This window comes from Anomaloglossus baeobatrachus, chromosome 1 (assembly GCF_048569485.1).
Source record: "Anomaloglossus baeobatrachus isolate aAnoBae1 chromosome 1, aAnoBae1.hap1, whole genome shotgun sequence".
Classification (NCBI taxonomy): domain Eukaryota; kingdom Metazoa; phylum Chordata; class Amphibia; order Anura; family Aromobatidae; genus Anomaloglossus; species Anomaloglossus baeobatrachus.
In genome coordinates, this window is record NC_134353.1 from 14,730,153 (window position 1) to 14,744,082 (window position 13,930).

Genomic DNA, 13,930 nt, shown 5'->3' on the forward strand with positions numbered 1-13,930 from the left:
TGTACTGCAGGATGGAGCTGTGTATAGAGAAGACTGAGAGGAGTGATGTACTGCAGGATGGAGCTGTGTATAGAGAAGGCTGAGAGGAGTGATGTACTGCAGGATGGAGCTGTGTATAGAGAAGGCTGAGAGGAGTGATGTACTGCAGGATGGAGCTGTGTATAGAGAAGGCTGAGAGGAGTGATTTACTGCAGGATGGAGCTGTGTATAGAGAAGGCTGAGAGGAGTGATGTACTGCAGGATGGAGCTGTGTATAGAGAAGGCTGAGAGGAGTGATGTACTGCAGGATGGAGCTGTGTATAGAGAAGGCTGAGAGGAGTGATGTACTGCAGGATGGAGCTGTGTATAGAGAAGACTGAGAGGAGTGATGTACTGCAGGATGGATCTGTGTATAGAGAAGGCTGAGAGGAGTGATGTACTGCAGGATAGAGCTGTGTATAGAGAAGGCTGAGAGGAGTGATGTACTGCAGAATGGAGCTGTGTATAGAGAAGGCTGAGAGGAGTGATGTACTGCAGAATGGAGCTGCGTATAGAGAAGGCTGAGAGGAGTGATGTACTGCAGAATGGAGCTGTGTATAAAAAAGGCTGAGAGGAGTGATGTACTGTAGGATAGAGCTGTGTATAGCGAAGGCTGAGAGGAGAGATGTAGTGTAGAATGGAGCTGCGTATAGAGAAGGCTGAGAGGAGAGATGTACTGCAGAATGGATCTGTGTATAAAGAAGGCTGAGAGGAGAGATGTTCTGCAGAATGGAGCTGTGTATAGAGGAGGCTGAGAGGAGAGATGTACTGCAGGATGGATAGAGAAGGCTGAGAGGAGTGATGTACTGCAGGATGGAGCTGTGTATAGAGAAGACTGAGAGGAGTGATGTACTGCAGGATGGAGCTGTGTATAGAGAAGGCTGAGAGGAGTGATGTACTGCAGGATGGAGCTGTGTATAGAGAAGGCTGAGAGGAGTGATGTACTGCAGGATGGAGCTGTGTATAGAGAAGGCTGAGAGGAGTGATTTACTGCAGGATGGAGCTGTGTATAGAGAAGGCTGAGAGGAGTGATGTACTGCAGGATGGAGCTGTGTATAGAGAAGGCTGAGAGGAGTGATGTACTGCAGGATGGAGCTGTGTATAGAGAAGGCTGAGAGGAGTGATGTACTGCAGGATGGAGCTGTGTATAGAGAAGACTGAGAGGAGTGATGTACTGCAGGATGGATCTGTGTATAGAGAAGGCTGAGAGGAGTGATGTACTGCAGGATAGAGCTGTGTATAGAGAAGGCTGAGAGGAGTGATGTACTGCAGAATGGAGCTGTGTATAGAGAAGGCTGAGAGGAGTGATGTACTGCAGAATGGAGCTGCGTATAGAGAAGGCTGAGAGGAGTGATGTACTGTAGGATAGAGCTGTGTATAGCGAAGGCTGAGAGGAGAGATGTAGTGTAGAATGGAGCTGCGTATAGAGAAGGCTGAGAGGAGAGATGTACTGCAGAATGGATCTGTGTATAAAGAAGGCTGAGAGGAGAGATGTTCTGCAGAATGGAGCTGTGTATAGAGGAGGCTGAGAGGAGAGATGTACTGCAGGATGGATAGAGAAGGCTGAGAGGAGTGATGTACTGCAGGATGGATAGAGAAGGCTGAGAGGAGTGATGTACTGCAGAATGGATCTGTGTATAGAGAAGACTGAGAGGAGTGATGTACTGCACGATAGAGCTGTGTATAGAGAAGGCTGAGAGGAGTGATGTACTGCAGGATAGAGCTGTGTATAGAGAAGGCTGAGAGGAGTGATGTACTGCAGGATAGAGCTGTGTATAGAGAAGGCTGAGAGGAGTGATGTACTGCAGGATGGAGCTGTGTATAGAAAAGGCTGAGAGGAGTGATGTACTGCAGGATGGAGCTGTGTATAGGGAAGGTTGAGAGGAGTGATGTACTGCAGGATGGAGCTGTGTATAGAGAAGGCTGAGAGGAGTGATGTACTGCAGGATGGAGCTGTGTATAGAGAAGGCTGAGAGGAGTGATGTACTGCAGGATGGAGCTGTGTATAGAGAAGACTGAGAGGAGTCATGTACTGCAGGATGGATAGAGAAGGCTGAGAGGAGTGATGTACTGCAGGATAGAGCTGTGTATAGAGAAGGTTGAGAGGAGTGATGTACTGCAGGATGGAGCTGTGTATAGAGAAGGCTGAGAGGAGTGATGTACTGCAGAATGGAGCTGCGTATAGAGGAGGCTGAGAGGAGTGATGTACTGCAGAATGGATCTGTGTATAGAGAAGACTGAGAGGAGTGATGTACTGCAGGATAGAGCTGTATATAGAGAAGACTGAGAGGAGTGATGTACTGCAGAATGGATCTGTGTATAGAGAAGGCTGAGAGGAGTGATGTACAGCAGAATGGAGCTGTGTATAGACAAGACTGAGAGGAGTGATGTACTGCAGGATAGAGCTGTGTATAGAGAAGGCTGAGAGGAGAGATGTAGTGTAGAATGCAGCTATGTATAGAGAAGGCTGCGAGGAGAGATGTACTGCAGGATAGAGCTGTGTATAGAGGAGGCTGAGAGCAGAGATGTACTGCAGAATGGAGCCGTGTATAGAGAAGGCTGAGAGGAGTGATGTACTGCAGGATTGAGCTGTGTATAGAGAAGGCTGAGAGGAGAGATATACTGCAGGATAGAGCTGTGTAGAGAGAGGCTAAGAGGAGTGATGTACTGCAGATTGGAGCTGTGTATGGAGAAGGCTGAGAGGAAAGATGTACTGCAGAATGGATCTGTGTATAAAGAAGGCTGAGAGGAGAGATGTACTGTAGAATGGAGCTTTGTATAGAGGAGGCTGAGAGGAGAGATGTACTGCAGAATGGAGCTGTGCATAGATAAGGCTGAGAGGAGAGATGTACTGCAGAATGGAGCTGTGTATAGAGAAGGCTGAGAGGAGTGATGTACTGCAGAATGGAACTATGTATAGAGAAGACTGAGAGGAGAGATGTACTGCAGAATGGAACTATGTATAGAGAAGGCTGAGAGGAGAGATGTACTGCAGGATGGAGCTTTGTATAGAGAAGGCTGAGAGGAGTGATGTACTGAAGGATGGAGCTGTGTATAGAGAAGGCTGAGAGGAGTGATGTACTGAAGGATGGAGCTGTGTATAGAGAAAGCTGAGAGGAGAGATGTACTGCAGAATGGAGCTGTGTATAGAAAAGGCTGAGAGGAGTGATGTACTGCAGGATAGAGCTGTGTATAGAGAAGGCTGAGAGGAGTGATGTAGTGCAGAATGGAGCTGTGTATAGAGAAGGCTGAGAGGAGTGATGTCCTGCAGAATGGAACTATGTATAGAGAAGGCTGAGAGGAGTGATGTACTGCAGGATGGATAGAGAAGGCTGAGAGGAGTGATGTACTGCAGAATGGATCTGTGTATAGAGAAGACTGAGAGGAGTGATGTACTGCACGATAGAGCTGTGTATAGAGAAAGCTGAGAGGAGAGATGTACTGCAGAATGGAGCTGTGTATAGAAAAGGCTGAGAGGAGTGATGTACTGCAGGATAGAGCTGTGTATAGAGAAGGCTGAGAGGAGTGATGTAGTGCAGAATGGAGCTGTGTATAGAGAAGGCTGAGAGGAGTGATGTCCTGCAGAATGGAACTATGTATAGAGAAGGCTGAGAGGAGAGATGTACTGCAGGATAGAGCTGTGTATAGAGAAGGCTGAGAGGAGTGATGTCCTGCAGAATGGAACTATGTATAGAGAAGGCTGAGAGGAGAGATGTACTGCAGGATAGAGCTGTGTTGAGAGGAGAGATGTACTGCAGAATGGAGCTGTGTATAGAGAAGGCTGTGAAGAGTGAATCAACCTGCAGAGGAAGGATAAGAGGAGCTGACACAAGAGAAGGCAGATCCTGGGAAGAAGAATCAACCTCCAGAGGAAGGATAAGAAATGAAGAACACACTTCTTTCTGGAATTTTATTACAAATTAATAAAAATACAGCAAGCACAAAATAGTTTGGACACTTTTGGTTTTGCAACTTTGCTTTTTTAGTTTTACCAATTTTGCTTTTAATATATATATATATATATATATATATACACACATATATATATATATATATATATTACACACACTATATATTATATTATGTATTCTCACAGTATATTATATATATATATATATATATATATTATATTATATATATTACACACACACACACGTGGTTAAAATTGTTGGCCCCCCTCGCCCCTCGTTTAATGAAAGAAATACCCGCAATGGTCACAGAAATAACTTGAATCTGACAAAAGTAATAATAAATAAAAAATCTATGAGAATGAACAGATGAGAGTCAGACATTGCTGCTTTTCTGCTTCCACTCATGAAACAGGCCTGGGCAGAAATGATGGCGGCGCCCTCCTCCTCCTCCTCCTGACAGGTATTTTGGCTCCTCAAGTGTAAACTGCTCCTTGTGTCTGGTGTTTGTCGCCTTTTCCAGACGTTTCAGCTCTTTCCAAAGCTGCTCAATAGGATCTAGGTCAGGGCTCAGAGAAGCCACTTGAGAATAGTCTTATGATTTCCTGTTAGCCATTTTCGGGTGTTTTTAGCTGTGTGTTTTGGGTCATTATCCTGTTGCAGGACCCATGACCTGCGACTGAGAGACTGACACCAAGCTTTCTGACACTGGGCAGCACATTTCTCTCTACAATCTCTTGATATTCTTGAGATTTCATTGTACCCTGCACAGATTCAAGACACCCTGTGCCAGATGCAGCAAAACAGCCCCAGAACATAATAGAGCCTCTACCATGTTTCACAGTAGGGACAGTCTTCTTTTCTTGATATGCTGCATTTTTCCATCTGTGAACATAGAGCTGATGTGCCTTGCCATAAAGTTCCATTTAGTCTCATCTGTCCATAGGACATTCTCCTAGAAGCTTTGTGGCTTGTCAATATGTAGTTTGGCAAATTCCAGTCTGGCTTTTTTATGATTTGATTTTTTTTCAACAATGTTGTCCTCCTTGGTTGTCTCCCATGAAGTCCACTTTGGCTCAAACAACGAAGGAAAATGCGATACTGATGTTTCTTGAGCTTGAAGTTCACCTTTAATCTCTTTAGACGTTTTTCTGAGCTCTTTTGTTACGATTCGTATTATCCGTCTCTTTGATTTGTAATCAATTTTCCTACTGCAGCCACGTCCAGGGAGGTTGGCTACAGTCCCAAGGATCTTACATTTCTGAATAATATGTGCACCTGTAGTCACAGTAACATCAAGCTGCTGGAGATGCTCTTATAACCTTTATCTTTTAACATGCTTGTCTATAATTTTCTTTCTAATCTCCTGAGACAACTCTTTCCTTCGCTTCCTCTGGTCCATGTTGAGTGTGATTCACACCATGTCACCAAACAAGACAGCGAGTATCTGTAGCCCTTTATACAGGCCCACTGACTGACTACAAGATTGTAGTCACTTGTGATGCTAATTAGTGGACATAGCTTAATCTAACATGTCCCTTTTGTCACATTAATTTCAGGGGCGCTATTATTTCTGTCCAGGCCTGTTTTATGAGTGAAAGCAGAAAAGCAGCAAGGTCTGACTTTCATTTGTTCATTTTCATAGATTTTTTTATTTAGTATTACTTTTGTCAGATTTGAGTTATTTCTGTGACAGGTGGGGTTTTTCTGTCATTAATCGAGGGGACCAACACACACACGCACACGCACACACGCACACGCACACACGCACGCACACACTTTTAAAACCTTTTTGTAATTTATTACTTTTTACTTTATTTTTTGTCTCATGAAGGAACTTGAACTTGCAGTATATAGTGCAAGTGATCAAACAATCACAAAAGTTCAGCATTGCAGTCTATGGTGTAAATAAAGATCTATGGAAGCCAGCCACAGCCTGGGCTTTATAGTACAAGTATGACAGTGACAGGAGCCTTCAGTAGGCCCCCAACTCAATTGCACATTGGTCCTTGTGTGGGGGAAGAAATGTGCCGGATCAGGCAGGCACACACAGTAGAGACTGACGTGAGCATTTATGTAACAGCAGCCATTGGGATGGCTCTCTTTGCCGGCTGTGTAACACAGCCAGCACCCACCTTGTAAGGAGTCGGCTAACTTGCCCCATACACAAGTGCTTGATATAGGACATGAATGTTTGTTGTTTTACGTCAGAAACAGATGAAGGACCCTGGGTGAGGGCTGCCGTCGCTTCATACAGTGTCCTATATCGCTGTGCAGCGGTGTGACATGAAGAGGGGAGGGGGGCAAAGTGGCAGAAAATGTTGCTCATCTCCTCCGGCCTCCCATGCTAGCAGCTCTGCTGGTTTAGAACAGCTCAGTGAATATCTGACATTACGAGATGTGCAGAGCAACACAGTCGAGATGTGTTTGTCATCAGCTATTGCACTCTGCATAGGCAGCAACTGAGATGGTAGAAGCTGAGCTGCTAATTAGTGAAGAGGATACATAAGCCGCTCACAATGTAATACTGTGTTCATTCATTACCAAGAAATACTTTTATGTTTTTATACTTTTTCTAACCCTAAGAGAAAGTGAGAATGTTGGGCTTCCAGTAAAAGGCTAGGATTGGTGATAAGGCTAGGATTGGTGATAAGGCTAGGATTGGCGATAAGGCTAGGATTGGTGATAAGGCTAGGATTGGTGATAAGGCTAGGATTGGTGATAAGGCTAGGATTGGTGATAAGGCTAGGATTGGCGATAAGGCTAGGATTGGTGATAAGGCTAGGATTGGTGATAAGGCTAGGATTGGTGATAAGGCTAGGATTGGCGATAAGGCTAGGATTGGTGATAAGGCTAGGATTGGTGATAAGGCTAGGATTGGTGATAAGGCTAGGATTGGGGATAAGGCTAGGATTGGCGATAAGGCTAGGATTGGTGATATGGCTAGGATTGGTGATAAGGCTAGGATTGGCGATAAGGCTAGGATTGGCGATAAGGCCAGGATTAGTGATAAGGCTAGGATTAGTGATAAGGCCAGAACTGGCGATAAGGCTAGGATTGGTGATAAGGCTAGTATTGGTGATAAGGCTAGGATTGGCGATAAGGCTAGGATTGGCGATAAGGCTAGGATTGGCGATAAGGCTAGGATTGGCGATGAGGCTAGGATTAGTGATAAGGCCAGAACTGGTGATAAGGCTAGGATTAGTGATCAGGCCAGGATTGGTGATCAGGCCAGGATTGGTGATAAGGCTAGGATTGGTGATGAGGCTAGGATTAGTGATAAGGCTAGGATTGGTGATAAGGCTAGGATTGGTGATAAGGCTAAGATTAGTTATAAGGCCAGAACTGGTGATAAGGCTAAGATTGGTGATAAGGCTAGGATTAGTGATCAGGCCAGGATTAGTGATCAGGCCAGGATTAGTGATCAGGCCAGGATTGGTGATAAGGCTAGGATTAGTGATAAGGCTAGGATTGGTGATAAGGCTAGGATTGGTGATAAGGCTAGGATTGGTGATAAGGCTAGGATTAGTGATAAGGCTAGGATTAGTGATAAGGCTAGGATTAGTGATAAGGCTAGGATTAGCGATAAGGCTAGGATTAGCGATAAGGCCAGAACTGGTGATAAGGCTAGGATTGGCGATAAGGCTAGGATTAGTGATAAGGCTAGGATTAGTGATAAGGCCAGGATTAGTGATAAGGCTAGGATTGGTGATAAGGCTAGGATTGGTGATAAGGCTAGGATTAGTGATAAGGCCAGAACTGGTGATAAGGCTAGGATTGGTGATAAGGCTAGGATTAGCGATAAGGCTAGGATTAGCGATAAGGCTAGGATTGGTGATAAGGCTAGGATTAGTGATAAGGCCAGAACTAGTAATAAGGCTAGGATTGGTGCTAAGGCTAGGATTAGTGATAAGGCTAGGATTGGTGATAAGGCTAGGATTAGCGATAAGGCTAGGATTAGCGATAAGGCTAGGATTGGTGATAAGGCTAGGATTGGTGATGAGGCTAGAACTAGCGATAAGGCTAGAATTGGTGATGAGGCCAGGATTGGCGACGAGGCCAGGGATAGGGTTATGGCTAGAAATGAGGACAAGGCTAGAGTTATAGCTAAGGGTAGGGTAATGCCTAGAGATGGGGGTTATGGCTAGAGTTAAGGACAAGGCTAGGGTAAGGGTTATGGCTAGGGAAAAGGATTAGGATAGGCTTGGGGTTAGAAATAAAGCTAGGCATAGGGTTAGTGATAAAGATCAGGAAAGGGTTACAGCTAGCATTAAGGATAAGGCTGTGGATAGGGCTATGGTTAGTGATAAGGATAGGGTTAGGGGTGGGGTTGGGGTTTTAAGGATAAGGCTAAGGATTGGGTTCTGGCTAGGGTTAGAAATAAGACTGAGGAAAAGGATAGGGCTGCAGTTACGGATAAGGCTTGGGAAAGGTTTATAGCTAGCTTTAGGAATACGGCTAGGGATAGGGCTATGGTTAGGGATAAGGATAGGGTTATGGTCGCATTCCGGGACCTGAAACCTAGAGAGCCCCAAAAGTCCCTTTGGCCTCTATAAAAAAAACAATGCTATGAAAATCTTACAGTTTATATCGGGGCCCATGAGCTTCAATGTACAGTAATTGGATGAGGCTAGGGATAAGGTTAGGGCGACAATAAGGGATAAGGATACGGTAAAGAATAAGGCAAGGAATGGGCTTAGGGCTAGAGTTAAAAAAGTTTACAAAAAATTAAAAAAAACATAAAATATCACAAAAAGAGAAGCCTTGTATCGGATTTCTGGCACAGGCGGTGGGTACATGGTGGTATTTGCATTACATCTGGGTGGGAGATCAGGGTTTCAATACTGGCCTGGTGGATGGGAATCGGGGAGCGCAGACAGTTCACGGGTTGCGTTACACTGGGTGCATGAAGCCCTCATAATGCCGCCACCTAAGCGTCAGCCGCCCCGGACCCCTCACTAATACCTCAACCCAGAGGGGGAAATGTAATGACATGAAGTAATAACTCCTGTGTAACAGCAATGGGGGGCGCTAATACTTTCCTCATAGTACAGATACTAAGTTGTCAGCAGCACACCGGTGACGTCTTTCTGGGGCGTCATTATTTCCGCCATATTATAACACGGTGACACCATTAATGATCTTTCGGAGCTCCTGACCCCGGCCGCTCTCCCTCCAGTGGTTTATAGAAATTCTCCTGAGAGCTTCAGTACAAGAAACGAGGAAATCTTCACTTCAGCAAAAAAAGTGCAACATTTCAGAAACAGCAGCATAGTGTAAGAAAGTAAGGCGGAGTTCACACAGCGCAGGGCCCCGAAACGCGTCAGGTGTCCCCCGTGAACTGGACGGTGGACTCCAGAGCCCCTGTCATCAGAGACCCTGCTAGTTGAGGTCATTAGATCCACGGTATTACACCTTGTCAGCGGTATGGGCGCCTCCTGAACCCTCGCGACCTCAGCGCCTTTCTTGGTGGTAGTCTCATTTCCCAGGGTTCTGTTGGGAGCGGCGCATCTGAGATAAAGCTGGCGAAGGTCATGTGAGCTACCATCATGGAAAATAATGGAAGATTGAAATCAGCACCTGGAAGAGAAGGACGAGACTTACTATCAAGGACATCGCCACTAATTGTCTAGGATATCCAAAGCTACATCATGTATCACTCCAGTCACCTCTGAAGCTGCATTCAGAGCTACTGGCTACAAATATACCCAGAAAAAGGTCAGAAAATCCTCCCACCATAAGAGCAGGTGAAGAAGAGGAGCTCGGAGAGGAGGCAAAGACCCCCAATCCTCTCACAGTCCCTAACCGGAGGATCATTACCTGGAGGAAGGGCGAAGCGGCTGGGCGGTATCAGTTGCTGGCTGCCGTCCGCAAAGGGTGGAGGAGCTGAAATATAGAAAATATTTTCAGTGTAAAGTATCGGCGATTGTACACCGGATATATACAGTCAGCATCATGTCTTATATACAGGCCATCATCATCCTCTTATATACAGCTAGCAGCATCCTCTTATATACAACCAACAGCATCCTCTTATATACAACCAGCAGCATCCTCCTGTATATAGTCAGCAGCAACTCTTATATACAGCCAGCAGTATTTCTTATATACAACCAGCAGCATCCTCCTATATATAGCCAGAAGCATCCTCCTATATACAGCAAGCAGCATACTCCTATATATAGCCAGAAGCATCCTCCTATATACAGCAAGAAGCATCCTCCTATATATAGCCAGAAGCATCCTCCTATATACAGCCAGCAGCATCTCTTATATACAGCCAGCAGTATTTCTTATATACAACCAGCAGCATCCTCCTATATATAGCCAGCAGCAACTCTTATATACAGCCAGCAGTATTTCTTATATACAACCAGCAGCAGCATCCTATATATAGCCAGAAGCATGCTCCTATATACAGCAAGCAGCATCCTCCTATATATAGCCAGAAGCATCCTCCTATATACAGCAAGCAGCATCCTCCTATATATAGCCAGAAGCATCCTCCTATATACAGCCAGCAGCATCTCTTATATACAGCCAGCAGTATTTCTTATATACAACCAGCAGCATCCTCCTATATATAGCCAGCAGCAACTCTTATATACAGCCAGCAGTATTTCTTATATACAACCAGCAGCAGCATCCTATATATAGCCAGAAGCATGCTCCTATATACAGCAAGCAGCTTCCTCCTATATATAGCCAGAAGCATCCTCCTATATACAGCCAGCAGCATCTCTTATATACAGCCAGCAGTATTTCTTATATACAACCAGCAGCATCCTCCTATATATAGCCAGAAGCATGCTCCTATATACAGCAAGCAGCATCCTCCTATATATAGCCAGAAGCATCCTCCTATATACAGCAAGCAGCATCCTCCTATATACAACAGGCAGCATGTCTTATATACAGCCAGCAGCATCTCTTATAAGTGTAGATCAGAAAATTAAAGCGGAGTCAGCCAGTCTACAGCGAGACTAAAGCAAAAAGGTGCTAACATATGCAGAGAAGATAATTGCCCCTAGGTGGATAGGACGTCTCCGCTCCGTACCAGGAAAATCACATGGTAATAGAAGTGCAATACTTCAACGCCATCCAAGGATATATCTGTGATCGGGGGACATAAACGCTTCTGGGAGTTCCAGCAGCAGGATTTTCGGTCTTAGGAAACCACAGAAATGTAATAGCCCAAATTATGGATGACAGATTGTGGTGTTTGGTGGCATCTATGATGGTTAAAGTCTGCTCAGAAATATGGTGGTCATATTATTCCACTAGGAAGATCCTGTGGAAAAATCTAACATTAATTTTGTGTCCTGCACCCATCTTTCCTTGCATACAATTAGCCATCCTCCAATCAGTTGACCTGGTGGAGGGGTGGGGGCTGTGGATGGGACCCATTAAAATGGCCAATACAGTCAAGCTCATTTGTCAGACCTGGAGGGGGGGGTGGCGAGTATCATAGATTTGTCCAAATTTCTGCAGTGACTCAAGGATTGCTCTCGGATCTAATCCATGCGCGCCGTTATTTATCCCCGCTGGTTTTATTCTGTTCTTGCCTTGTTTGTGTCTGTTTGTTATTTCACCTTTTTTTGTAACTATATAAGCGCTTCCCCCTTTTTCATATATTAAATATATCATTTCATAAGTTTGTTCCTTGCTGCTCTAAATGTATCCAGAATGTCAAGGAGGGAGCATATAGCATCATTGCTTTGCATCTAAAGGGCTTTACAGGCAAGGACATTATAGTTCTTTAATGATCTGATAAATGGTTGGATTTAGGGGAAATTCTTACAAGTAGTAAAGACAGTGATTCAATTGCTGTGTAGGTTTCGAGGTGCTCAAGAAAGTGCAGCAAGTGCCAGGATCGTCTCCTAGAGAAGATTCAGCTCTAAGACTGGTTCAGCCCCAGTGCAGAGCTTGCTCAGGAATGGCAGCAGGCAGGTGTCAGTGCATCTCTACATGGACAGTGAGGTAAAGACTTTAGTGTCAAGAACAGCAGCAAAGAAGCCACTTCACCCCCAGAAAACATCATGGACACATTAACATTCTGCAGGAATTACAGGGATTTGATTGCAGAGGAGGGGCTATACTTATTTTTGCTGATGACGCCCCTTCAGACTATTTGGAAGTACGATGAGTTCTGCCATGATTCCAGTGTCTGCCAGCAGTGAAGCCTTCTAAGATCACTCGTGTAGGGGCTTCTCATCCATGGAGGGGGTCACGCACAATATGTGGGGGCTTCTCATCCATGGAGGGGGTCACTCACAATGTGTGGGGGCTTCTCATCCATGGAGGGGGTCACTCACAATGTATAGGGGCTTCTCATCCATGGAGGAGGTCACTCACAATGTGTGGGGGATTCTCATACATGGAGGGGGTCACTCACAATGTGTGGGGGCTTCTCATCCATAGAGGGGGTCACTCACAATGTGTGGGGTCTTATCATCCATGGAGGGGGTCACTCACAATGTGTGGGGGCTTCTCATCCATGGAGGGGGTCACTCACAATGTGTGGGGGCTTCTCATCCATGGAGGGGGTCACTCACAATGTGTGGGAGTTCTCATCCATGGAGGGGGTCACTCACAATATGTGGAGGCTTCTCATCCATGAAGGGGATCACTCACAATGTGTGGAGGCTTCTCATCCATGGAGGGGATCACTCACAATATGTGGGTGCTTCTCATAAATGGAGGCGGTCACTCACAATGTGTGGGGGCTTCTCATCCATGGAGGGGCTCACTCACAATGTGTGGAGGCTTCTCATCCATGGACGACATCACGCACAATGTGTGGGGGCTTCTCATCCATGGAGGTGGTCATTCACAATGTGTGGAGGCTTCTCATCCATGGAGGGGGTCACTCACAATGTGTGGGGGCTTCTCATCCATGGAGGGGGTCACTCACAATGTGTGGGAGATTCTCATCCATGGAGGGGGTCACTCGCAATGTGTGGGGGCTTCTCATCCATGGAGGGGGTCACTCGCAATGTGTGGGGGCTTCTCATCCATGGAGGGGGTCACTCACAATGTGTGGGGGCTTCTCATCCATGGAGGGGGTCACTCGCACTGTGTGGGGGCTTCTCATCCATGGAGGGGGTCACTCACAATGTGTGGGGGCTTCTCATCCATGGAGGGGGTCACTCACAATGTGTGGGGCTTCTCATCCATGGAGGGGGTCACTCGCAATGTGTGGGGCTTCTTATCCATGGAGGGGGTCACTCACAATGTGTGGGGGTTTCTCATCCATGGAGGGGGTCACTCACAATGTGTGGGGCTTCTCATCCATGGAGGGGGTCACTCACAATGTGTGGGGCTTCTCATCCATGGAGGGGGTCACTCGCAATGTGTGGGGCTTCTTATCCATGGAGGGGGTCACTCGCAATGTGTGGGGGCTTCTCATCCATGGAGGGGGTCACTCGCAATGTGTGGGGCTTCTCATCCATGGAGGGGGTCACTCGCAATGTGTGGGGCTTCTCATCCATGGAGGGGTCACTCGCAATGTGTGGGGGCTTCTCATCTATGGAGGGGGTCACTCGCAATGTGTGGGGCTTCTCATCCATGGAGGGGGTCACTCACAATGTGTGGGGCTTCTCATCCATGGAGGGGGTCACTCGCAATGTGTGGGGCTTCTTATCCATGGAGGGGGTCACTCACAATGTGTGGGGGCTTCTCATCCATGGAGGGGGTCACTCGCAATGTGTGGGGCTTCTCATCCATGGAGGGGGTCACTCGCAATGTGTGGGGCTTCTCATCCATGGAGGGGTCACTCGCAATGTGTGGGGGCTTCTCATCCATGGAGGGGGTCACTCGCAATGTGTGGGGCTTCTCATCCATGGAGGGGGTCACTCACAATGTGTGGGGCTTCTCATCCATGGAGGGGGTCACTCGCAATGTGTGGGGGCTTCTCATCCATGGAGGGGTCACACACAATGTGTGGGGGCTTCTCATCCATGGAGGGGGTCACTCACAATGTATAGGGGCTTCTCATCCATGGA

At 46.4% G+C, this 13,930-nt stretch overlaps 1 protein-coding gene across 4 annotated transcripts in view; it reads right to left on the minus strand.

Annotated features, from left to right (window-relative positions):
* Positions 1-8,099: 8,099 nt before the first annotated feature.
* LOC142303933 (PC-esterase domain-containing protein 1A-like) overlaps positions 8,100-13,930 on the minus strand; it is a 124,601-nt gene continuing 118,770 nt past the window's right edge. For all 4 annotated transcript variants that reach the window (XM_075345837.1, XM_075345846.1, XM_075345821.1 and 1 more), the window contains 2 exons: positions 9,747-9,812; positions 8,100-9,506 (listed from right to left, as the gene is read on the minus strand). In XM_075345837.1, the coding sequence (XP_075201952.1) occupies positions 9,346-9,506; positions 9,747-9,812 (227 nt within the window). In that variant the 3' untranslated portion in view covers positions 8,100-9,345. The remainder of the gene's footprint in view (positions 9,507-9,746; positions 9,813-13,930) is intronic.